At 43.9% G+C, this 26,008-nt stretch overlaps 1 protein-coding gene across 3 annotated transcripts in view; it reads left to right on the top strand.

Annotated features, from left to right (window-relative positions):
- Nucleotides 1-26,008, top strand: part of npepps (aminopeptidase puromycin sensitive) — a 328,961-nt gene that overhangs the window by 135,381 nt on the left and 167,572 nt on the right. For 2 of the 3 annotated variants that reach the window (XR_005458182.1, XM_038779184.1), the window contains exons 4-8: nucleotides 12,996-13,117; nucleotides 13,922-14,029; nucleotides 22,026-22,226; nucleotides 23,865-23,961; nucleotides 25,398-25,431. Coding sequence is in view for 2 of the 3 variants with exons in the window: in XM_038779184.1 (XP_038635112.1) it covers nucleotides 12,996-13,117; nucleotides 13,922-14,029; nucleotides 22,026-22,226; nucleotides 23,865-23,961; nucleotides 25,398-25,431 (562 nt within the window). In the remaining variant the exon portion in view is untranslated. The remainder of the gene's footprint in view (nucleotides 1-12,995; nucleotides 13,118-13,921; nucleotides 14,030-22,025; nucleotides 22,227-23,864; nucleotides 23,962-25,397; nucleotides 25,432-26,008) is intronic. The other variant, XM_038779185.1, reaches the window with a different exon arrangement.

The raw sequence follows: 26,008 nt of genomic DNA, 5'->3' as shown, positions 1-26,008 counted from the left end.
GTGCCAAGAAAAAAAACAGTGGAAATGGGGAGATTTAGAGGAGAGGGCAAAGAAAGACAACAGATGGTCAAGGATAAGGTTGCACAGCATAAAGTCTCCCTCCGAAGCTGCCAGCCCAAAGCCATCTTCCACCTAAGACATTGGTCTTCGTATCAGTGGTATCCAAAACAATTAGTGAATCATTTCACTGGCATTTGTTTTGGCAAGAAGAGAGGTATTGTTACAGTAAAATAATTTGAGTGTTTTAATGTATTAACCGTCATTCATTTTTAAGTCTTGTTACTTAGCAGACTAAATCGTGTTACCCAAACTCATCTCTTGAAGATATCTTTCCTCCTGGATTACAGAAGAGATTATTAAAGACCTGCAAATTAATTTTCCAAAATGAAGATCCTCCCAGTTTTGCAGTCTTGTGTGCCATACCCAGGGCAAGAATAATAAAAGCTAAATAATGTCCATAACAGAACAGGTATAAAAATACTTTGCCTGATGAAGGTCACAAGTCAGGAATTCGGATCAGTGTTCCTTCGAGGCAGATTTTGGTTAAATGGATTAAATTGTGAGATGAAAAGAAAATTAACCTGAATGTTGGAAATAAAGACTAATGATTGCAATTGTGCAATAAATGATTAATATTTGAAAGATGGATTAATGGTCCAGGTGTGAATCCTAATGTGAATTGTAAATATTGGACTTCTTTGCGCTTCACAATATCTGAGATAAGAAGCAAACTTCTGTCGTTATTACTCAGTTGTTTCCAGTTAATAGCCTTTCATATGAATGCTATGCATCACATCTAGCAGCTTGTAAACGACTTGCATTGGTGGGATTCTTGGAATAAGTCTTTGATCGTTGAAGAATAACCTAAGGTTGAGGATAAGCCTAAAGTTCCCGCACCAGCCTCCCCGGACAGGCGCCGGAATGTGGCGACTAGGGGCTTTTCACAGTAACTTCATTGAAGCCTACTTGTGACAATAAGCGATTTTCATTTCATTTTCATTTCAAGTTAAGAAGAAATGTATTGAACAGAACTCCATTCATCTTTTTGTACGCAAGGAAATTATTTTTAACAACCGATGGTTTTTAATTTGGTTTGAAAATGATTGTATGTTAGTCACTTCCGTCCCACTAACACAATTATTTTCCGTTATTCATTCTTGGGATGCAGGTATTGCTGGTAAGGTAATCATTTATTGCCCAATCTGAGTTATTTTGAGAATGTTGTGGTACAACAGGGTGGCCAGATAGGCCATTTCAGTGGGTATTGGAAGGGTCAATAACTTTGGAGTGGGGAGAATGGTATTTAATCTTTTGGAGTGTATAACCATTATTGTTTTTACTATTGTGAAAGATGATTTGAGTATATGTATCATCCTACCACATGATGGTAGGTATGCTGATAAGAGTACAATGACTACTGACCTGAAAGGGGAGATGTGTTTGGAGCAGATAGAATTCAATGAAGCAGACTGATACCAAAGTTTTTGGGGGATAAAAAAATAATAAAACCTCTCCAGGGTCGGCCCTGCCTCCCTCGCCCTGTGACAGCATCAAAGCTCCGTTTCAGGGAACTGGGGGGTTGAAAAGACGGGAGGGGAGAGACTGGTCCCGGTGGGTTCAGCGGGGGCGGCTGAACGTGGAGGAGGAGCGGTGATCGTGACCTGTTTCCTCAAGGAGCATCCTGAGAGCTGAAGGCCTCAAAGACCACGAGCAGAAAAGAGACATTTTTTTTTCTGTTTTTACTCTCCTCTGAAAACTGGAAGGTAGCAGTGGGGGCGGAGCCAAACAGAGGTCGAGGTGGCAGGCCCAAAGCCAGGGCGCGATGTAGGTGAGATGTCCCACATTGGATCGCTCCCGCCAAGAATGTGGTAAGAAGACTGAGCCTGGTCCCAGGGAAATTCTGGAGGTATACAGAAAAAAAGAAGAGAAAGAAGTTTTAAAGAAATTTGTGACTGAAGAAGGAAGGAAGAGTGAGAAAAAGGAAAAATAATAAGCCGATAAAGGATGCGAAAAGCAGCGCCGAGGAAGGGAGGAAACGCGGGCTCGCCGCTGAATGAGAAGACGGGCAAAAGTGCTGACAAGATGGCGGAGGATGGACTGCATGGCGGGGCTGCACTGCTTCTAGTGGAGAAGATGACCGAGGTGATAGCGGTGGAGCTCGAAAAGCAGTTTGCGAGGCGCATGGAGGCTTTGAGGAAGGAGATGGCGGTCACATTGAAGTCATTGGTGGAGGAGGCAATCGCCCCGGTGAGAGTCGCTGTGGCAAAGACATCGGCCGAGGTGAGAGAGCTGGACGAGACGATGAAGGAAGTGGAGGAGGCCACGTCGCAGCACAGCGACCAGCTCACCTCGATGGGGGATGAGCTGTGGAGGGTGGTGGAGGCCAACAGAGGACTCAGAGCAAAGCTTGAGGATTTGGAGAACCGCTCGAGGCACAATCTAAGAATTGTGGGCTTGCCCGAAGGGATAGAGGGACCAAGGCCAACAGAGTGCTTTGCTAAGAAGTTGGCGGAGCTGATGGGGGAGGGGGAGAACCCATCTCGATACGAACTGGACCAATCTCATCGGTCGTTAAGGCTGAAGCCCAAAGTGAATGAGCCGCCAAGAGCAGTAATCATCTATTTCCATAAGTACTGCATGAAGGAAAAGGTGTTAAGCTGGGCGAAGCAGAAGCACAAGGTACAGTGGGATGGTGCCGGAGTTTGGATCTACCAGGACTTGATGGTGGAGCTGGCAAAGAGACGAGCGGTGCTCGGGCAAGTGAAGGCGGCACTGTACAAGAAGGGGGTGCGATTTGGTATGGTATACCCGGCGAAGCTGAGGGTGACCAATGGTGCCAAAGACTTTTATTTCTAGACAGCGGAGGCGGCTGAGGCGTTCGTGAGGACAGAAGGCTTGGGACAGACATGAGGAGCGGAGCTGGAAGAGAGACTCTGGACTGTCATTGTGGGGCTGGAAAATGCACAAATGTTATAACTTTCTTTTTACTGACGTATACTGTAATTTACTTCTCTTCACATTGTTACAGAGTACAAGTTATTAGTTAGGTTAATTGGCATTGTTGCGACGGTTATATCTTAGTTTAGTGAATTGTATCTGTTGGATTGTTTTGGTTTTTTCTTTCTCTGGGACTGGGTGGAGGGGACGGTATAACGTGACGGTGGAGCCACCCGCGCGAGCTAACTAAAGTCGGCTAGTCAACGGAGGTGAGGTGAGAGGAGGGCTGCGGACATTGGAACCTGGTTGGCAGGTTTTGATGGGCCTACGAGGCGAGCGAGGGCGGGGTGGGGGGAAGGGACTGATGCTGGGAGATGTTTTTTCGAGAGGAAATGCAAGGGGATTTTTGGGAGGGGGGGGGAAGGGGTTTGATGTTAATAATGCATAGGGGCGGGTCAGGCTCATGTGGCAGGACCTGGTGGTATGATGATGGTGGATAAGAAGAGGGGGTGAGAGACCCACAGTTAGGAAAGTCACGTGGAACGTGAGGGGGTTAGGAGGCCCGGCCAAGTGATCAAGGGTACTTGCGCATCTTAAAAGTTTGAAAGCCGATGTAGCAATGCTGCAGGAGACTCACTTGAGGGTGAAGGACCAGATGAGACTTAAAAAGGGCTGGGTGAGTCAGGTGTTTCACTCTGGACTTGACGGAAGGGCTTGAGGGGTAGGGGTAATGGTCAGCAAAAGAGTACGCTTCCATAAGAACTAGGAGCAGGAGCAGGCCACCTGGCCCCTCAGGCCTGCTCCACCATTCAATGAGATCATGGCTATCCAAATCCCTCTGCAGACTTCCAGTATCCTCTGCACTTTTTGCTTTACCACTCATCTTCGTGTCGTCTGCAAACTTGGACACACTGGGCGAGATTCTCCGCAAATGCGGAGAATCGTAAAGGCTGCCGTGGGACAGGCCATGACCCACGGCAGCCTTCACGCCCACTTCCGGGGCCGATTCTCCCCCCAGGGCGGGGCTAGGAGCGCGACCCCGTGCGTCACGGCGGCGTGGCCTTGACGACTGTCGTCAAGGCCGCATGCCAAGCGTCACGCCGGCTGACGCGGCCGATGACGTCCGCCGCGCATGCGCAGGTTGGACAACGCCAACCCGCGCATGCGCAGTTGTCGTCTTTTCCCTCAGCCGCCCCGCAAGACGTGGCGGCTTGATCTTGCGGGTCGGCGGAGGGAAAAGAGTGCGTCCATTACGGATCGCGGGCCCATGCCCCCCTTGGCACGGCCGTGCCAATCGGGCCCCCAGATGCCCCAAACGGGCATCTGGGCGCCCGTTTCACAACTGCAGCCAGCAGGTGTGTTTGCTGCCGTGTTGAAACGGGCGCTCGGCCCGGCCGCTCGGTCCATCGGCCTTGGAGAATCGCCGCTCGCCGTAAAAAACGGCAAGCGGCGATTCGTGGCGTGGGGGGGGGGGGGGGGGGGGGGGGGGGAGAATAGCGGTAGGGCGTGAAAAATGTCAGGAGGCCCTCCCGCTATTCTCCCACCCGGCGTGGGCGGTGGAGAATCGCGCCCATTGCACTTGGCCCCCAACTCCAAATCATATATGTAAATTGTGAACAATTGTGGGCCCAACACTGGTCCCTGGGGGACACCACTAGCTACTGATTGCCAACCAGAGAAACACCCATTAATCCCCATTCTTTGCTTTCTATTAATTAACCAATCCTCTATCCATGCTACTACTTTACTCTTAATGCCATGCATCTTATCTTATCTTGTGTGGCACTTGTCATAGGCTTTCTGGAAATCCAGATATACCACATCCATTGGCTCCTCATTATCTACCGCACTGGTAATGTCCTCAAAAAATTCCACTAAATTAGTTAGGCACGACCTGCCCTTTATGAACCTATGCTGCGTCTGCCCAATGGGACAATTTCCATCCAGATGCCTCGCTATGTCTTCCTTGATGATAGATTCCAGCATCTTCCCTTACCGAAGTTAAGCTCACTGGCCTATAATTACCCGCTTTCTGCCTACCTCCTTTTTAAAACAGTGGTGACACGTTTGCCAATTTGCAATCCGCCCGGACCGCCCCAGAGTCTAGTGAGTTTTGGTAAATTATCACTAGTGCATTTGCAACTTTCCTAGCCATCTCTTTTAGCACTGTGGGATACATTCCATCAGGGCCAGGAGACTTGTCTACGTTTAGCCCCATTAGCTTGCCCATTACTACCTCCTTAGTGATAGCAATCATCTCAAGGTCCTCACCTGTCATATCCTCATTTCTATCAGTCACTGGCATGTTATTTATGTCTTCCACTGTGAAGACAGACCCAAAAAGGGGCTGGTTTAGCTCACAAGGCTAAATCGCTGGCTTATAAAGCAGACCAAGCAGGCCAGCAGCATGGTTCGATTCCCGTACTAGCCTCCCCGGACAGGCGCCGGAATGTGGCGACTAGGGGCTTTTCACAGTAACTTCATTGAAGCCTACTCGTGACAATAAGCGATTTTCATTTCATTTCAAAAACCTGTTCAGTTCCTCAGCCATTTCTTCATCTCCCATTATTAAATCTCCCTTCTCATCCTCTAAAGGGCAAATATTTACCGTAGCCACTCTTTTTTTTTTGTTTTATATATTTGTAGAGATTTTTACTATCTGCTTTTATATTCTGAGCAAGTTTACTCTCATCATCTATCTTACTCTTCTTTATAGCTTTTTCAGTAGCTTTCTATTGTCCCCTAAAGATTTCCCAGTACTCTAGTTTCCCACTAATCTTTGCCACTTTGTATGCTTTTTCCTTCAATTTGATACTCCCTTATTTCCTTAGATATCCACGGCCGATTTTCCCTCTTTCGACTGTCCTTCCTTTTTGTTGGTATAAACCTTTGCTGAGCACTGTGAAAAATCGCTTGGAAGGTTCTCCACTGTTCCTCAACTGTTTCACCATAAAGTCTTTGCTCCCAGTCTACCTTAGCTAGCTCTTCTCTCATCCCATTGTAATCTCCTTTGTTTAAGCACAAAACACTAGTGTTTGATTTTACCTTCTCACCCTCCATCTGTATTTTAAATTCCACCATATTGTGATCGCTCCTTCCGAGAGGATCCCTAACTATGAGATAATTAATCAATCCTGTCTCATTACACAGGACCAGATCTAGGACTGCTTGTTCCCTTGTAGGTTCCATTATATACTGTTCCAGGAAACTATTGCGGATACATTCTATAAACTCCTCCTCCTCAAGGCTGCCTTGACCGACCTGGTTAAACCAATCGACAGGTAGTTTAAATCCCCCATGATAATTGCTGGTTTAGCACACTGGGCTAAATCGCTGGCTTTTAAAGCAGACCAAGGGAGGCCAGCAGCACGGTTCAATTCCCGTGCCAGCCTCCCCGAACAGGCACCGAATGTGGCGACTAGAGGCTTTTCACAGTAACTTCATTGAAGCCTACTCATGACAATAAGCGATTTTCATTTCATTCATTTTTTCACATGCATCAGTTATTTCTTTGTTGATTGCCTGCCCCACCATAATGTTACTATTTGGTGGCCTACAGACTACTCCTATCAGTGACTTTCGCCTTAACAATCCTGATTTCCACCCAAATGGATCAACCCTATCCTCCACAGCACCGATGTCATCCTGGAATAACAGAGCAATACCACCTCCCTTACCATCCACTCTGTCCTTCCGAATAGTTTGATGCCCTCTGATATTTAACTCCCAGTCTTGACCATTCTTTAACCGTGTTTCAGTAATGGCCACTAAATCATAGTCATTCACGATGATTTACGCCATCAACTCCGAATACTATGAGAATTCAGGTAAAGTACACTTATCTCATCTTATATACCTCTGTTTTGAATCTTAACACCTTGATCAGTAACCTCTCCTAAGTTATATTTCCTCTTAACTTTTCTCCTAATTTTCTTGATTGTCGAACCCATATCTTCATGTAACAACCTGCCGCATCGCTTACCATTTACGTTTTTACTTCCCGTTTTATTCCTTTTATTATTTCTGGGCCTATTCACTGAGCTCCCCTCAGTCACTGTACCTTGTACTGTTGCCATTTTTGATTTTTAAGAAAAAAGAACAAAGAAAATTACAGCACAGGAACAAGCCGTTCGGCCCTCCCAGCCTGTGCCGATCCAGATCCTTTATCTAAACCTGTTGCCTATTTTCCAAGGTCTACTTCTCTCAGTTCCCCACCCGTTCATATATCTGTCCAGATACATCTTAAATAATGCTATCGTACCCGCCTCTACCACCTCCGCTGGCAAAGCATTCCAGGCATCCACCACCCTCTGCGTAAAAAAACTTTCCACGCTCATCTCCCTTAAACTTTTCCCCTTTCACCTTGAAATCGTGATCCCTTGTATTTGACACCCCCACTCTTGGAAAAAGCTTGTTGCTCTCCACCCTGTCCATACCTCTCATAATTTTGTAGACCTCAATCAGGTCTCACTCAATGAAAACAATCTTAATCTACTCAACCTTTCTTGATAGCTAGCACCCTCCATACCAGGCAACATCCTGGTGAACCTCCTCTGCACCCTCTCTAAAGCATCCACATCCTTCTGGTAATGTGGCGACCATTTTGACTATTGCTTCTGCCTTACACTTTCCCCCTTACTGCCTTTTGTTTTTGTCACTATTTTACTAACTTCTGACTTCCTGCATTGGTTCCCATCCCGCTGCCACATTAGTTTAAACCCTCCCCAACAGCTCTAGCAAACACCCCCCCAATGGACATCGGTTCCAGTCCTGACCAGGTGCAGACCGTCCGGTTTGTACTGGTCCCACTTCCCCAGGAACCGGTTCCAATGCCCCAGGATTTTGAATCTCTCCCTCTTGCACCATCTCTCAAGCCATGCATTCATCCTATCTATACTGACATTCCTACTCTGACTTGATCTTGGCACTGGTAGCAATCCTGGCATTATTACCTTTGGGGTCCTACTTTTTAGTTTAACTCCTAACTCCCTGAATTCAGCTTGTAGGACCTCGACCCGCTTTTTACCTATATCGTTGGTGCCTATGTACACCACGACAGCTGGACTTTCAAACCCCCCCCCCAAAATGTCCTGCAGCCGCTCCGAGACATCCTTGACCCTTGCACCAGGGAGGCAACATACCATCCTGGAGTCTCGATTGCGTCCGCAGAACCGCCTGTCTATTCCCCTTACGATTGAGTCCCCAATCACTATAGCCCTGCCATTCTTCTTCCTGCCCTGCTGCTGCTGCACAGCAGAGCCAGCCACGGTGCAATGAACTTGGCTGCTGGTGCAATGAACGTGGCTGCTGCTGCGTTACCCTGGTGAGCCATCTCCCTCAACAGTATCCAAAGCGGTATATCTGTTTTGCAGGGAGATGGCCTCAGGGGACACCTGCACTGCCTTCCTACTCTTGCTCTGTCTTTTGGTCACCCATTTTCTATCTCCCTCAGTAACTTTCACCTGCGGTGTGACCAACTCATTAAACGTGCTATTCACTACATCCTCAGCATTGCGGATCCTGCAAAGTGAGTCGATCCTCAGCTCCAGAGCCGTCAAGCGGTCTAACAGGAGCTGCAACTGGACACACTTCTTGCACGTGAAGGAGCCAGGGACAGTGGACGTGTCCCTGAGCTCCCACATCGCACACGAGGAGCATGACATGGGTCTGGGTTCTCCTGCCATGTCTTAAACCTTTGGTTAATTTACACAACTACAATTCCAAAAAAGAAAATGAAGAAAATAAATAATTTTACCAATGAAAAGAAAAAGAGAAAAGAAAAAATACTTACCAGACACTTACCAGGATAAGAAGCGCACCCCCCTCCCACCTAGCTTCAAATTCCCAAACTCACTCTTAACTGTGTCTCACTCTGGCTGTCTTCTCTGGCTCACTGGGAGTGAGTGTGGTGAATGTGAGTCACACCGGATTATAATCTGTATATACATGTGTCTATATTGTAAGTGCAGTTGCACTACCTGACCACCAGGGGGAGTAGCTCTGGGAATGCTCGAGTTGTACGGGGCTTCTCACTTGGCTCTGCCCAGGACTCCCCCCCGGGAGATGCTGTATAAAGATCAGTGCCACATGGTCAGCCGGCCAGTTCACCGAAAGTTCAATGGCTAATAGGCTGGCTCTGTTGTGAGTATATTAAAACCGCTATTCTAATCCTACAAGCACGTGTCCGTAGAATTGTTGGTTCCAACAGTGAGTTACAAGTTGCTCTTTTTAAATTGGCCTGAGTTGACTCCCCCTCCCCCACTTGCTTTTAGATGAAAGTAGATTGATGTGATTGACACTTAACTGCCAACCAGTTATGTGAGTGGGTGGGCCAGCCCTTGTTAACCTTCACTGCACAATTCTAGATTAATTTAAATTCCTGAAATTTAAAAGGAACAGTCTTACCGATTGAATTTAATTCAATTCCCACCTAGCTTCAAATTCCCAAACTCACTCTTAGCTGTGTCTTCTCTGGCTCACTGGGAGAATTTTCAGATGGAGAAGGTGGTGGCAGATCAGGGGGTAGATTGTGACAGGGGGGCTGGAGGGGAGGCTAGTGGCGCTCTTAAGTGTATACGGTCGCAATTAGGACAATGTGGGATTCGCAAAGAAGGTGTTTGGAGCCATCCCCGACTTGGACACGCACAAACTGATAGTGGGGGGGGGACTGGAACATGGCGCGGGAGCCAAGGTTGGATAGGTCACGGCCACGCTCGCTGGCCCCATCAGGGGGGTGACGGCGTCAGCTGGGCTAATGGTGGAAATGGGAGGGGGTGGACCCTTGGAGGTTTCTGCACCCGAGGGAACGGGACTACTCGTTTTTCTCAGCAGTCCACAAGGTATATTCGCGGAGCGACTTTTTCGTGGTGGGGAAGGCTTTGTTGGCTGCGGTTAAGGGGTCGGAATACTCGGCAATTGCAGTGTCAGATCATGCTCCATATTGGGTGGATATGGTGCTGGAGAAGGGGGTAGCGCAGAGACCAGGGTGGAAATTAGATGTGGGACTTTTGGGGGACCAAGTGTTCTGTGATAAAATTGGAAAGGTAATTCAGGAATATGTAGGTTTCAACTGTACAGGTGAGGTGTCGAAGGCGGTCATCTGAGAGGCTCTAAAGGCGGTGGTGAGGGGGGAGGTGATCTCGTTTAAGGCCAGGGTGGACAAGGAGGAGTGGTTGGAACGGCGGAGGGTAATAGATGAGATGTTGGAAGTAGATAGGAGTTATGCAAAGGATGGGGGCCCAGCAAAGCTGGAAAGGAAGAAGGAGCTACAGGCAAGCTTTGACCGACTATCTACCTGGAAGGCGGTGCGCCAACTGAGGCGAGCAAGGGGTGCAGTTTTACCTGTTAGCAGGTCAGCTCCGGAGGAAAGCAGCGGCAAGGGAAATTGTACAGGTGAGGGATAGGGCAGGCAAGTTGGTGGTGGCGCCCGATCTGATTAACAAGGTTTTTGAGGAATTTGATGAGAGGTTGTACAGGTCAGAGCCACCCGGGGGAGATCGTAAGATGCAGCAATTTCTAGATGGTTGGAGTACCCGTGGTTTGGGGAGAGGGACAGGGCTACATTAGAAGGAGCGATAGGGGGGGCAGGCGATAAAGGATGTGATTGGGAGGATGCAGTCGGGGAAGGTGGCAGGGCCGGATGGGTTTCCAGTGGAATATTATAAAAAATTCAATGATAAGCTTGCATCCCTGATGGTGGGGATGTTTGAAGAGGTGATAGAGAAGGGGGTGTTGCCACAAACCTTTGGGCAGGCATCGATCTCCCTGTTGCTAAAAAAAAAGATAAGGATCCGACGGAGTGTGGGTAGTATAGGCCCATATCACTTCTGAATGTGGGCGCAAAAATATTGGTGAAGGTACTGGCGGGTAGGCTGGAGGAGTGCCTCCCAAAGGCGATAGGTGAAGATCAGACGGGGTTCGTGAGAGGGAGGCAGCTCTTTTCAAACATTAGAAGGGTATTGAACGGCAGAGGGGAAGGAAACAGAGGTGGTTGTGGCATTGGACGCTGAGAAGGCGTTTGACCGGGTAGAATGGGGGTACTTGATGGCAGTTCTGGAGCGGTTTGGGATTGGACCAAGATTTGTGAATTGGGGAAAGTTACTATATACGGAGGGGGTGGGGGTGGGGGATGGAGCATAGGGTGTCCTTATTTGCCGACGACTTGCTGCTGTATGTGTCGAAACCGAGTGTGTCGATAGGGTGACTATTGGAGTTACTTCGAGTGTTTGGGTCTTTCTCGGGGTATAAGCTGAATTTAGACAAGAGTGAGTTTTTTGTGGTATCTCAGCCGGGTGTGGGGGCAGGGGTGGGGGGCTGCCATTCCGTAGGGCAGGGGCTCACTTTAGGTTCTTGGGGTGCAGGTTGCCCGGGAGTGAGGGGGCTCCGCAGGTACAACATTTCTATTTTGGTGGGGAGAGTGAAAGCGGATCTGGCAAGGTGGGATGGTCTCCCTCTGTCACTGGTGGGTCGGGTACAGGCGGTTAAAATGAACGTGTTGCCACGATTTCTGTTTATTTTTCAATGCCTGCCGATTTTCCTGCCAAAGGCTTTTTTCAAAGAGATTGTGGGAAGGATTACGTCGTTCATATGGGGAGGGAAGGGGGCCAGAGTTAGAAAGCTGCTATTACAGGGGAAGGCAGGCAATACCTGATGTATTACTACTGGGTAGCGAATGTGGAGAAGGTGCTGAGCTGGGTGAGAGGGGTTGATTCCCAGTGGGTCAGAATGGAGGAGAGTTTGTGCAGGGGCTCAGGATTGAAAGCAATGGCCGTGCTCCCGATAGCCCCGGGAAAGTACTCAGGGAGTACGGTAATAATAGCTTCATTGAAAATTTGGAGGCAGTTCCGCCAACACTTCAGGTTGGTTGCAGGGTCAAGCAAAATGCCAATTCGTGGGAACCACAGATTTGAGCCAGGGAGGTGGGATGGAAATTTTCAGAAATGGGAAGAGAATGGGATTAAGACACTGAAGAATTTGTTTCTTAGCGGTTGGTTTGCAGGATTTAAGGAGCTGGAAGTGAAGTATGGGCTGGAGCAGGGGGAAATGTTTAGATATATGCAGGTTCGAGATTTTGCTGGAAAGGAGATACAGAACTTCCCGGAGGAGCCAGCCTCCACATTGCTGGAGCAGGTGCTGGCGACAGGGGGACTGGAGAAGGGGGTTGTGTCAGCGGTCTACGGAGCTATTTTGGAAGGGGATAAGGCACCACTGGAGGGGATCAAAGCAAAGTGGGAGGAAGAGTTGGGAGAGGTTATAGAGGAGGGGGTCTGGTGTGAGGCGCTCCAGAGAGTGAATGCTTCCACCTCGTGCGCGAGGTTGGGGCTAATACAGCTAAAGGTGGTGTACAGGGCACACCTCTCAAGGGCGAGGATGAGCCGATTCTTTGAAGGAGTAGAAGATGTGTGTGAACGTTGCGGGGAGGGGGTAGGGGGAGGGGGGGGGGGGGAGAGAGGATGGGAGGGGAGGGGGGAGAATGGGGGTGAGGGGCGGGGGAGGGGGGAGGAGGAGGGGGGGTGGCGGAGGGGGGGGGGGGTGGGTATTCTTGACTCTTGAGAAGGTTAAGTTAGGACAGAGGGGTTCTACAATTCATGGGCATTATTCATTATGCACTTCCAAGAACTGAATAACATCGAACAATTAGTTTTGGGGGGGGGGGGAAGAGATGGGTATTAATGGGCGCTATGGGGTTTCCTGATTCCTTTTTGTCAGTTGTTTATGTGAACATGTGGGTGAATGTTTTGCGTTTGGTGGGGGGATGGGATCGTTGATATTGATATGGGGATTTGCATATTTGTTACTGATTATTGTTTATTGTTGGTGGGTGTAAATTGGGGAGAAAATGTGAAAAAGGAGAATAAAGAACTATTTACAAAAAAGAAAATGTACTAAAAACTGTAGCCAATAACATTATAGAGATGTCCTCATGGTTTATTAAATAAATTGCAATTTATGGGCCCTCCACAAGTGTGCTAGCTTGCTGGCTCGTCCATTCTTTTCATGTATTAATAAAATGTAACTTCTATTTATGATGTGTTAATTGCAGCATTGTATTGTAACAGGTCATGGCATGTTGAAGATCGATTTTGCTGGAGAGCTGAATGACAAAATGAAAGGATTTTACAGAAGCAAGTACATAACACCGTCAGGAGAAACCCACTATGCTGCTGTCTCTCAGTTTGAGGTTAGAAAATAAACCTACAGTAATGTGGAATCCCGTCTTTAATTACCATCCAGTCTCCTAGCCAGTTGGTGCCTGCTCTGAGATCATAATACTCTGGAATCCAGCTTCTCTCTCAAATCGGGTGTTGCTCATCAGTTAAACAGTAATATGTTCTCTGCATTTAAACTATTGTGATTATTCCAGAGAGAAATATTTCGCAACATAATCTTTTTCATGTATGAAAGACACATGCATAATCTTTTTTTTAACCCAATTCTTTTATTTCCCAATTTTCTTTTCTTTTTTTTTAAATTCAGAGTACCCAATTAATTTTTTCCAAATAAGGGGCAATTTAGCATGGCCAACCCACCTAACCTGCACATCTTTGGGCTGTGGGGGCGAAACCCACGCAAACACGGGGAGAATGTGCAAACTCCACACAGACAGTGACCCAGAGCCGGGATCGAACCTGGGACCTCGGCGCCGTGAGGCAGCAGGGCTAACCCACTGCACCACCATGCTGCCCTTTTATTTCCCAATTAAGGTGCAATTTAGAATGGCCAATCATCTACCCTGCACATCTTTGGGTTGTGGGGATGAAACCCACGCAGACAGGGACGAATGTGTAAACTCCACGCGGACAGTGACTCAGAGGGCGCCCTGAGGCAGCAGTGTGAACCTCTGCGCCACCGTGCCGCCCCTGCACATGCATAATCTGATTAGACTTTTAGATAATATATGGCTTTGCAGTGCATAGGATATTGTGATTTTACATAATTTAAATCCATCTACTTTTTACCCCCCGTCCTCACCTTCCCTCTCTAGCCCACAGATGCACGGAGAGCATTTCCATGCTGGGATGAACCTGCCATAAAAGCAACGTTTGACATCACACTAATTGTTCCGAAGGACAGAATTGCCTTATCTAACATGGTAAGTAGCATTGTGTGTTTAGTCTCCCCCTCAAGGGCCCTGTCAAAGGAAATGGTGGTGGAAGAAGGTGGACCAAAATGTTTCAATGCGTTCCCACAGAATCGGAGAATGTGGAGAATGAATCACAGTTATTTTTATTAAAGTAAAGGATGTGTGGAATGTCTTACCTGCAGGATTAGTCAATCTAGTTACTGTACATTCTAATCACCATACATCTCAACTAAAATTGTCTGGAATGCATGATTCACACAGTCACTGTGCAATTAGGTACTATATTTTTCTACTTGATTAAAAACTTTTACTGTCCACAGACAATGACACACCACTTTTCCCTCCGTTGTTAAACGTTCTCAGTGACTGCATGGCCAGGTGCAGAGAAACCTCTGCTCTGTTGTTCTGGTTTGCTGTAACTTTCACCTGAAAATTGTCATTCCGTACTGTACTAAGTGTGACTTTCTGAACCCTCCTACATCCAACCATCCCTGTTGATACTTGGAGAATTTATGGTCTGTTTTCCGACTGTGTCCATGGATAGTAGGAACTATCGAATCTTGTTCAAATGGGAATCTTGTAGAGAAGGGACTTTGATCCCCATAGGCTGTGCTTGCCATGGTTTCAGAAATGAAAGTATAGCCAGGCTAGCCTACTGTGCTACTCAGCCTCCTATATTTCAACAGATCATTTACGTTTATTGCATATGATTCACTAGTGTGGATGTGCCCATTTTTCATCCTCCGTTTATTGACAATTGTCACCCCCAAATATTCAGTTTTCAAGTGGACTTCGTACATTGCTTACGGCTACCTTCAAGAAATATGGGTTCCTGTTCTGTGTCTAATGCTATTTACGCCTTGAACAGCTCTTAAAAAGCAAAATCCCATTTATGACTTTAATATTGATCCATTGTTGGAGGAGGTTCTCCAGCAACTCATTTGCATTCATGGATAGAGTACAAGAGGATAAGAGATTCCTCCTTTCCTCAAAGCCTCAAGCTCCTTTTTCTCCATCTTCATTGGAATTATCCCGTCTCCCTCTCTTATCAGTCCTAATGTTGGGATCATTGATGCTTCCTTTTCCTGCATCTTTGAAACATCAGGTATCTTAAATTATGTCCATCTTCTCATATCTTCTAGCTCATTCTTTGCTTGAACCATAAATATTGGACCTTACCTGCTTCCGTTTTCTCCTCTTCCTGCAATCTGAAGTCTTCTAAACCCCAAGCATGGCAAAGCATTTACCGCATCATCTCTTTCATTCTGTTCACCCATGGCAGAAAACAAAAAGAAGGAGCTTCTGGTTTTGCCCTTTCATATCTTTTGAATGTGCCAAGCACTGCCTGTCATGTAATTTAGCCCATGGCCCTTTACTTGGGTTCCTTATTTATAATGTACCGTAGTTGCATATCAGTTATATAAATGATTGTAGTGGTGTGTAGAAACTACTACTGAGAGACTGGGACAATGAGGTTACAATTACATTATCAGGTAAAAGTTCGATTGAATGCAGCAAAGAACACCAGCATAACTGCAAACAAGGAACACTGCTGAAGGAAGATGCAAATATATTGCACTTATTCACACTGGGAACATTCTTGTCAAATTGGGATTAAGGTTTATTGTTTTACTAACATCAGTGCAGCATTTTTGAAAATGAGATCTATAAAATGCCAGACCTGGGAAGTTGTGCTTTGAGCAGACGATAGTGAGAAATGTTTTATCTTGTTGAAATTTTGGTCATGTATTTTGGTTGCTATTCCATGATTGAAACTAGAGATCAATAATTTTGATATCACAGAAAATAATTAATTTTGTCTTGCTTAATTATGTTCAAATAAAAGATCTTAATTATGGCGCTACTCATTTACTGTCCAACTATATCATCTTTTACAGTTACGAATGTCATGGGAAAGCTATATATTCATCTGTTGTGTAAATATATTCAGCAGCTTGGTGGAGAGTCAGTAGGTAATACTATAGTAACAGAATAGAGGTTCAATTCTCAGTTCTTAATCTCAGTATGTCAGGCATTTCCTGCTGGGCAACTGGAGGGCTGTACTAGTACAGCTCAGGGAGCATGTTGGTCACAGATGCTGGAAGTAGTTTTGCAGATCTGTGATATGAATAAATAAAGGGATTCAGCAGTGGGAACAAAAATGCGTGTATATGTATGTATATGTGAGTGAAGAATGTGTGAATGTTCTGTACTTGTATAATCAATACATGAAAGGAAATGTCTTGTCTGTGGTTGTAACACAATCAAATTGCTCAAGTAACTTAAACCATTCGAGCTTTGAATACTAAGATTATGTCACGGCCTGAAAATCACTAGAGTTAAACTGCTTGAAATAATATAGTATCTAAGTTATTATAGTTACAAGTGTTTATGGTGCTGCGAAGCCTACCGTTTGACCACCGGGATGGTCTTTTTGAAGACGATGCTTGTTAATGCGACAGGATGATTGGGTACAACAGTTATGACACAAATCTTCAGGTATGTCCAGTCATCTGATGAAAAGGATCGTTAATACATGGATGAATTTGTGGTATATGATAATGGGAAGTTGCGTAGCTGGTGAAGAGTAGCAAAGCTCGGTGTACCTGTGACTTTGCATATAATGGGACAACAATTCTCCACTCAACCTATATCTGTAGTGATTAAAAGGAGTTGATTTCTGAGATTTTGAAATGAGGAATTAGATGAACTTACGAGTAAAGTGGCGATAAAGTGGTGTATGAGGAATGAGATTGTGCACTGGATGCAGGAGATACAGCTTAAGTAAAGTCTGAACACTTAATTTCTGTGCACAAAACAGGCATTCATAATAATAATTACTGCTTTCTGCTTCAGGCTGCAGGTATAATTTTACCTTGAGTTTAGCACAGGAGCCAGGACTGTTCATTTCTGAGGGGGAGGGATCATCCATTTTCTGTATTGCTGTGAACGTATTGTTTGTTCTTGCTGCCATTAGTATTTTGAATTATTGTAAAAAGTCTTTTGGTCTTAGCCTAAACTTTCTAAAATTTGGGAGATTATAACAGAGCACATAATATATCCAATATGGGAATGAGGATTGCTAATTGTCCTCTCAACTTGTTACAGTTACTTAAATGTTGGGCAGGTAAAGGCACAGAAATAAAAACAAAGTGCTGGGAAAACTCAGCAGGTATAGCAGTATCTGTGGAGAGAGAAACTGTTATTTCGAGCCCAATATGACTCTTCAGAGCCAAAAAAAGAGTCATATTGAACTCAAAACATTAACTGTTTCTCTCTCCACAAATGCTGCCAGAGCTGCTGAGTTTTTCCAGCACTTGTTTTTACTTTGGATCTCTGGGTATCCGCAGTATTTTGCATTTATTTTAGGTAAAGGCATAATCTGGCTTGTAGGTAGCAACAGTTTGCTACGTTACTGATTTTTGAAAGACCTGAAGTTCAATTCCCACAGACATAACTGGCTGACATTTGTGGATCTGTAGTCTGAGGAGTTGGTGCCCAATTGATGGAACAAGTCTGTTCTATAAATTGATGAGTGTTGCAGAGGAATTGGCCACACGTTTTAGTGGTCATTTTCATTTATTTTGTAATCAAGTGCTAAAAATGGAATCGTGTTTAATTATTTTCCAATAAGACAACTCGGTGGAATAACTGGGGTAGTTATGTTCATTGATTTTGTTTCTTTGATGTTTGAGAATGTGAAGTTATTTTTAACTGGTTCTAAATCAGGCTCACCAGGTTTGTCTGAATTACAACTGAAAATGAGATCCCATTTTTAACAGCTGCTAAAATGGGATCTCATTTTTTTTGTTGTAATTAAACAACCAAAGGAGTCTGCAAACTCAATTCACAATTTCTTGTTTGTACAACCTCGTGCCATTTACTGACCCTTTTTCGGACCTGGAGATTTTTATACCCATTATTCCAAACAATCATGTATCCATTTCTGTTGATCACAACAGAAGCAATTACAAAATTCTGGAGTCCATCACTTGCCAACTCACAACCCAGAATTCAGCCATTAGTTACAATAGCTGCTCAAGACCTTTTGCACTATTACCTAAAATACAAAGCACTTATTGTGGCTAAGACAACTCCCGCACCTCTTCCTCAGTGATAAAAATGTTATGGGCCAGGGTTTAGAGAACCCCAAAGTGTATCGTGGAATTCACCTGACCCACAAATTATAATAGATTGTGGTTATGGAGAGCACACAGCCTTACTCTGCAGGTGTGATGCAAACAGAGATCTCCAGTACTTTTAAATTAAACCAGTTAACACTTTATAAACCTACAGTAAACATCTTAACAACTATCAACAACAATAAATTCCCCAAAGAATACAGTACTCTTTAAGTCTTAACCTTTCCTTGTTAACATCCATAAGACAAAAGACCCTTTTTAACACAGAGATCAGGTTTAAATTCACTACCGAGAGCAGTTACCACTTTGAAAACACCAAATGAACATTCATAAGCTTACAGAGATTCATACATCCTGCTGTGATTTCAACTTCTCCAAAATTAAAAACGAAACCAAACACACCTTGCAGCAAAAAGCCTAAAGCGAAAGTAAAAAGCTGACAGCCCAGCTCCACCCACTCTCTGACATCACTGCAGTAATGAACACCCATTTCTTAAGGTACTCTTAACTACACATTTATATACACACCCATTTATAAACACCCATTTCTTAAAGGTACTCTCACATGACAAAAATTATTTGTTTCAAGGTTCCATGCTTTTGGAGTCTCTGTGCAACTTAATCAAAATAATGAAATTGAAGATGAATTCCAGAGCTCAAATTGCCACTGTTTCAGTTGCAAAGTGGTTTGCAATAATCTTTCTAGATGGTTAAACATTTGCAGCTAAGTATTATAATTGAGAAAAAATGCTTAAAATATCTCAATTTTTGCATTTACTAATTAGACTGCAGTTTGGCTGTGCAAATTTCTTATATTCTGAATGGTGATACACTACACTGAAGTCTTATTGTCCTACCTGTTTCCAAACATTTGCCCAGGTTTTATGTCAAAATGCTTCTTACTGGCCCTAAGTTTTGAGTTGAAATGTTCTTTATCCGTTATCCTAAATTGATCATCCCTGGAACAACCTTGAATGCCATGAGAACTGCAGACCTATAATGCACCATCGTCTGGGTTTGATTTTCGAAACATTTGGAATCTGGAAAACATTTCTTTTAAGACTAGCTCTTGTAGATTCATACCATAAGTGAAGCTTCTTCGATTGTATTTTTGGAGTATGAGTCATTCCCTCATCCCCTCATCTCCAAATACAGTTCATTTTGCTTTTCATTCTTCTCAACTATGCTGACTGTGAACTTGGGTGGAGTAGGTTGTAGAAACACGTTTGGAGTAAGCTAGACAGAAAAGGAAAAGTGTTGCTTGATTCTGTGAAGACTGTCTGGATGGCCAGGATTTGCAAACTGATATGAAGCTCCAACTCTTGTTTATTGTCATCATTGACCATCTGACCTGAAAACCTCTCACTTAACAGCAGCTGACAAAGACCCACCAGAAGAGTTGGGCTGTGACATCTACAGCTGAAGCAAAAATATTGGAACACTCAAACTATCTGAAAATTATAATCAATCTTCTGCAGGTTTCCTACTAAACATGTGACTGAGACATCACACATGAGTGCCTTTTGTTGGTTACAAACACATCCTCTATCATGTAGCATCATGTAAAATTCTTTGGAGTTGTGACTTACCGACAATGTTTCTTAACAGATATAGCATTCTGTCAAAAGTCCCAGGTGCTATGCTGAAATTAGCTGGTCAAAACCAGATGATCAGTTGATCACTACAGTTGGGCTAGGAAGGGGGAAGAAAGTCGCCCTATCACTGACTGATGTCCTGTTGGGTTTGCTCATGTGTGGACATAGGTTAAATACAAAATTGATCTCAACAGTGATATCTTCCAAGGTTTCATAGACGGGTAAGGTTTGCTATCTGACCATTTGGTTACTGAGTACTGCTGGCATTGGTGTATTCAGGCCCCAAGAAGAGGAAAGTGATGGAGACAATACTAAGTTGAATGTGGGCTATAATTTATGCAGTTGTGAAGATTATTTCTTCATTTAGTTAAATGGGCTAGACTTGCTCCGATTAAGATTACATTAGAGAGCTGTGGCCTATCTGTGTTTCTGTGAACATAAACTTGTTCTGTCGATTTCAGACATTTGATTCAATCTTAAGATTTTATTTTCTGTTCACCATACACTGGTTTAATTGGAAAATGGATGTCTTAAAACATGTCAGAAGTTTGATAAGGTTCCCCACGGTAGGCTATTGCAGAAAATACGGAGGCATGGGATTCAGGGTGATTTAGCAGTTGGGATCAGAAATTGGCTAGCTGGAAGAAGACAAAGGGTGGTGGTTGATGGGAAATGTTCAGACTGGTGTCCAGTTACTAGTGGTGTACCACAAGGATCTGTATTGGGGCCACTGCTTTTTGTCATTTTTATAAATGACCTGGAGGAGGGCGTAGAAGGATGGGTGAGTAAATTTTCAGATGACACTAAAGTCGGTGGAGTTGTGTACAGTGTGGAAGGATGTTACAAGTTATAGAGGGACATAGATAAGCTGCAGAGCTGGGCTGACAGGTGGCAAATGGAGTTTAATGCAGAAAAGTGAGAGGTGATTCATTTTGGAAGGAATAACAGGAAGACAGAGTACTGGGCAAATGGTAAGATTCTTGGTAGTGTGGATGAGCAGAGAGATCTCAGTGTCCATGTACATAGATCCCTGAAAGTTGCCACCCAGGTTGAGAGGGTTGTTAAGAAGGCGTATGGTGTGTTAGCTTTTATTGGTAGAGGAATTGAGCTTCGGAGCCATGAGGTCATGTTGCAGTTGTACATAACTCTGGTGCGGCAGCATTTGGAGTATTGCGTGCAGTTCTGGTTGCTGCATTATAGGAAGGATGTGGAAGCATTGGAAAGGGTGCAGAGGATATTTACCAGGATGTTGCCTGGTATGGAGGGAAGATCTTATGAGGAAAGGCTGAGGGGCTTGAGGCTGTTTTGGTTGGAGAGAAGAAGGTTAAGAGGTGACTTAATTGAGGCATACAAGATGATCAGAGGATTAGATAGGGTGGACAGTGAGAGCCTTTTTCCTCGGATGATGATGTCTAGCACAAGGGGACATAGCTTCGAATTGAGGGGAGATAGATATAGGACAGATGTCAGAGGTAGATTCTTTACAGAGTAGTAAGGGCGTGGAATGCCCTGCCTGCAACAGTAGTGGACTCGTCAACACTAAACGCATTCAAATGGTCATTGGATAGGCATATGGATGATAAGGGAATAGTGTAGATGGGCTTTAGAGGGGTTTCACAGGTCGGCGCAACATCGAGGGCCTAAGGGCCTGTACTGCACTGTAATGTTCTATGTTTTAAGAAATGTCTTGTTTAATAGCTTATATTTAATTTTTCATCAAAATTGATGGGTGATTTGTTCTGTAATTTTAATACATACCGTTGAATGGTAGAAGCAAAACAAAATCCACACATGTGAGGGTGAGATACCTAAATAAGGGAAATTAGCTTCCATTTATTTAGTGCTTTTCACACCTTTTAGGGTGTCCAAAAGGGTGTTAAGACCTCAAAAATAAATAATCAGCTAGAGTCACTGTTGTAACAGGGTGATATGACACACAGCTGGTAGGAAATACAACTCCTATATCCACTCTATATTAATGGTAAACACAAGTAAAGTGACTGCTGATAATAAGATTTATAAGATTAGCCTATTTTAATTAACTGGCATTTCCTTTTAGGGCAATTTTGAATGATTACTTTAACCACTGCTAATGCTTCCGTGATACAGGGGTTTTGTTTTTTGATTTTACTTAATCTTTCCAGTTTATTTTGATGCAGAACTTTTTATATTTGTTGCAATGCCATTGCGATTTGGATATTTCCTGGTGAAACACATTGCAAATGCATTCTTCAATTTCTAACCCGAGTTCTGCCTTCAATGTTACAGAACGTGACTGAGCGTAACCCATATCCTGACGACGAAGACATGGTTGAAGTCAAGTTCGCCAAATCGCCGATAATGTCCACGTACTTGGTGGCATTTGTGGTTGGTGAATATGACTTTGTGGAAACCAAGTCATCAGATGGCATTCTAGTCCGTGTCTACACACCCATTGGAAAAGCGGATCAAGGAAAATTTGCTCTCGAGGTTGTTGTTGTTTTTGTGTCCTTTTGTATAGTGTGTCCTTAAAACGAATGGAGAGGGAGGAGGAACTGCCCTCGTTTCTTGAATTCACGATGTCACATTTATACTCCAGTTCCCTGAATGAAACTTAAGTTATCTGATTACTTAGAAGGTAGTTACAGGGTAAATTCACAATGGCCTCTTTTGTGATATTGAATTTTAATTGTTAACCCTTTACTCTCTTAACACCACATGGCGCTACTTTGCACTCTACTCCAACATGCTGATCATGAGAACACAGTGGTGAGGTACAAATTTCAAACACAGTGAATTCCCAGCTGCATAAGGCTCAAAGGAATACTCCTAAGTGCTTTGTTGCAGGCCAGATATGTTGATAGGCAAGTCAGTCCAGGTCATTTTGGTAATGGCAATGACAGAGCACTGAGACTGAATTATCAGCCTCCGTTGGAATTATGTTGTAAAATGCCATTGAAGGAATCAGCAGAGAACAAAGAAGTAGCGAGTGGGTAGTTGTGGGTAATTAAGTGGGGGCAGTGGGAAATCACAAACACGGCCTGTAGCTCAGTGAAGATTATTTTCACTTTTCAATTTAAAAAAATGAACACCAGTGCACTGAGAATATAAAGAGCACTGTAAAAAGAAGTAGGCTAAGTAAGTTATAATTTCAGTACATAATTGGTAGAACTCTTGCTCCCTCCGGTGAATAGCTTTGCCATACACAAGAAGAATGTTTTAGTGTTTCTATAGTTGGGTTTCATACCTTTGGATTAGGGAAGAAGAAAGTCAACCAAAGTTCTCATCGCTATCCAGAAGCCCTTGCTGAAATGCATTGTGTGTTGACGTCAGGTGAGAACCAGATTGGGCCATAGCTTAGTCCCATTTCCCAGGCTCAAAAGAATACTTACAATTTGAGTGAAAGATTGGAGGATGGATGGATGGATGGTGCCCATGTGACAATGTCCCAGCAAGGAGTCAGCACCATCAGGAAGATAATTGTTTGGGAGGGATGTGAAGGAAGCTTGTTTTAAAATTTTTACCCAAATTCTTCAATCTGAATCCTCTGAAGTATTTTGGATCATGTGCTACTGTGTTGTGCATAAATCAAGCTTGTAACCCTACTGTTTTTCTCCATATTAGCAGTGACATTGCTCATCCTCCTGCTGTAACTGCTGACTCATAGGGGCCAGGTTTCCAGGTAAAAAAAAAAGGCTGTCTGGGAAAAATTATATCTAGAGTATTGGGCTCAAAATAACCTTCCTAAATAGATAATATGACAGTATTTTGCAACCATGTTAGGTTTAAATGTAACTTTTAAATTATCTTTTAAATGAGGAAATTAGGATATTAAGTAAATGTTTCCCTGCAGACCCATCAGGAAGAAGGAATGTCACTGGCCATGTGCAAATTATAGATTAATCCCTTTTCAGAAAAAAAGGTAAATTCCCTTTAAAGTATCTTTCCCTTTCTTATAGTTTAAGTGCCTTGCATTCCAGATTTCATTTTCTTGCTTTAGTGAGAGCTTAAAGGAAATCATAACTGTGTTCCCTGTATGTGCGGAATGAAACTAGACATTTACATATGTGCTTATGAATGAAGATTTATGTTCAATAATAATATAAGTTCTGCTTTTCCCTCCACTAGGTTGCTGCTAAGACACTACCATTTTATAAAGAATATTTTAATGTTCCTTATCCTCTTCCAAAAATTGACCTGATAGCCATCGCAGACTTTGCAGCAGGTTGGTACCTTAAAGATAGTGTTGCCTGCAGAACAAAACTGCTTTTCAAATTAATAGTTTAAAAAAAATAAATTTAGAGTACCCAATTCATTTTTTCCAATTAAGAGGCAATTTAGCAAGGCCAATCCACCTAGCCTGCACATCTTTTTGGGTTGTGGGGGGTGAAACCCACGCAGACACAGGGAGATCAAATTAATAGTTGTCACCCCTGTGCTCGCTAGCCCATATTTACTCCTGGTTAAGCAACGTTTTTAAATCACCGTGGCCGTGCCCCACTCTGTTAGTGCTTCCAATGCTGCAACCTTCAGCTATTTGTGCCTTTTGAGCATCACTTTAATCGCTTGACTATTTACGGCCATTGCTCCGGCTGCCATGACACGAAGCTCTGGAATTCCCTTCCGACACTTCTTTGCCTCCCCTAAAATTCTGCTCAAAACCTCCCTCATGACCAAGCTTTTGGCCATTTCTAATATCTCCTTATGTAACTTGATATTATATTTTGTTTTATTTTGCACATTTTCCTGGTGTCTGTGAGTTTCACCCGCACAACCCAAAGATGTGCAGGTTCGGTGGATTGGACACGCCAAATTGCCCATGAATTGGAAAAAAATAATTGGGTACTCTAAATTTATTTTTTAAAAGTATATATTTATTTTATGATGCTCCTGTGAATTACCTTGGAATATTTTATTATTTTAAAGGTGCTATATAACATGTTTGCAAGCGAGGTGATTTGAAATATTCTGAAATACACAATACAGATGCAACTGTTTTAACCCTTGACTGTCAATCTTTTTTCCTGACAAAAATGTGCTCATTAACATTATCCTGATCAATTCATCTGTTGAGACATTATACTATTTTAACAATAAAGTCACAAACATTGAGAGTCAAAATTGTATTATTTTAAAAATTAAGGAACAGTTTAGTGTGGCCAATCCACATCCCTGCACATCTTTGGGTTATGGGGGTGAGACCCACGCAGACACGGGGAGAATGTGCAAACCCCATACGGACAGTGACCCAGGTCTGGGATCAAACCCAGGTCCTCTGCAAAGTGAGGCAGCAGTGCTAACCTCTGTGCCACCATGCCACTCCCGTAAAAATAATATTTAATCATGTTTTTAGTCCTTATATTTTCATTTTGAAGTTTCTTTTTGTCTTTCCTTGTCATCGGCTCTGTCTCTTCCTCAAGCACCATTGCTCAGTTCAGGCTGGTTGTTGAATCCCCGATTCTACAACCAACCCAGCCCCACCCCAATCGCTTCAGCGTAATTCCCAAAGGGGGAAAATGCAGCTCCTACACAGTGCTACCACTTCATAACTTGCCTGAAATTGGTAATCCTCACATCACACTGAAAGACTATAAATGTATGAACTTGTGATATACTTTTAAAAGCGGCTGAAAATCAATACGCAGTTATTTTTATTCACAGGTGCAATGGAAAACTGGGGCCTTGTAACATACAGGTATTTGTCAAAATACTTTCGCATTTATATGATTAGATGCAATTTGGATAGTTTCTGTTAAGAGTTATTTGGTTTGTGATTAGAATTATTGATTCACTGTGATATATGGTCTCTGAAACTAAAGCGTAACAAATCCTCGGAGCAGATCTCAATTGAGGTAAGATTTTGTTGGCCGCAGAAATGTTCTTCCCTGTGCCAGGTAACACCCTGGGCTCCACTGGGGTCTCGCACAAAACTGGGGCTGGAAATTTGCTTGAGCAGGCCTGGAGCAAGAGAGCGCATTTAGTTTCTGGGTCCATTGCATAAGTTTTGAGATTGACTGCATTGACGCTTTTGCAAAGGCTTCTGAAGACCCCTTTTGCCAAACTTTTGATTGCATCCTTTCTCAAAAATGATGAATGGTGGGAACAATGTGAATGCTGTATTCCCCTTATTTCAGTGTGTTTTAGTTTGCTAGGTCTTCACCTGGCTATGAGAGGGTGGAAGGCACGTAGCACAATAAGCTAATATTGTGCACAGTATGCCCCCCCGTGTCTGTGGGTTTCCTCCGGGTGCTCTGGTTTCTTCCCACAAGTCC

The sequence above is a fragment of the Scyliorhinus canicula genome, chromosome 19 (assembly GCF_902713615.1).
Source record: "Scyliorhinus canicula chromosome 19, sScyCan1.1, whole genome shotgun sequence".
NCBI classification, from domain to species: Eukaryota; Metazoa; Chordata; class Chondrichthyes; order Carcharhiniformes; family Scyliorhinidae; genus Scyliorhinus; species Scyliorhinus canicula.
Note: the sequence above shows the minus strand (reverse complement) of the source record. Positions and strands in the feature narration are given on the sequence as shown.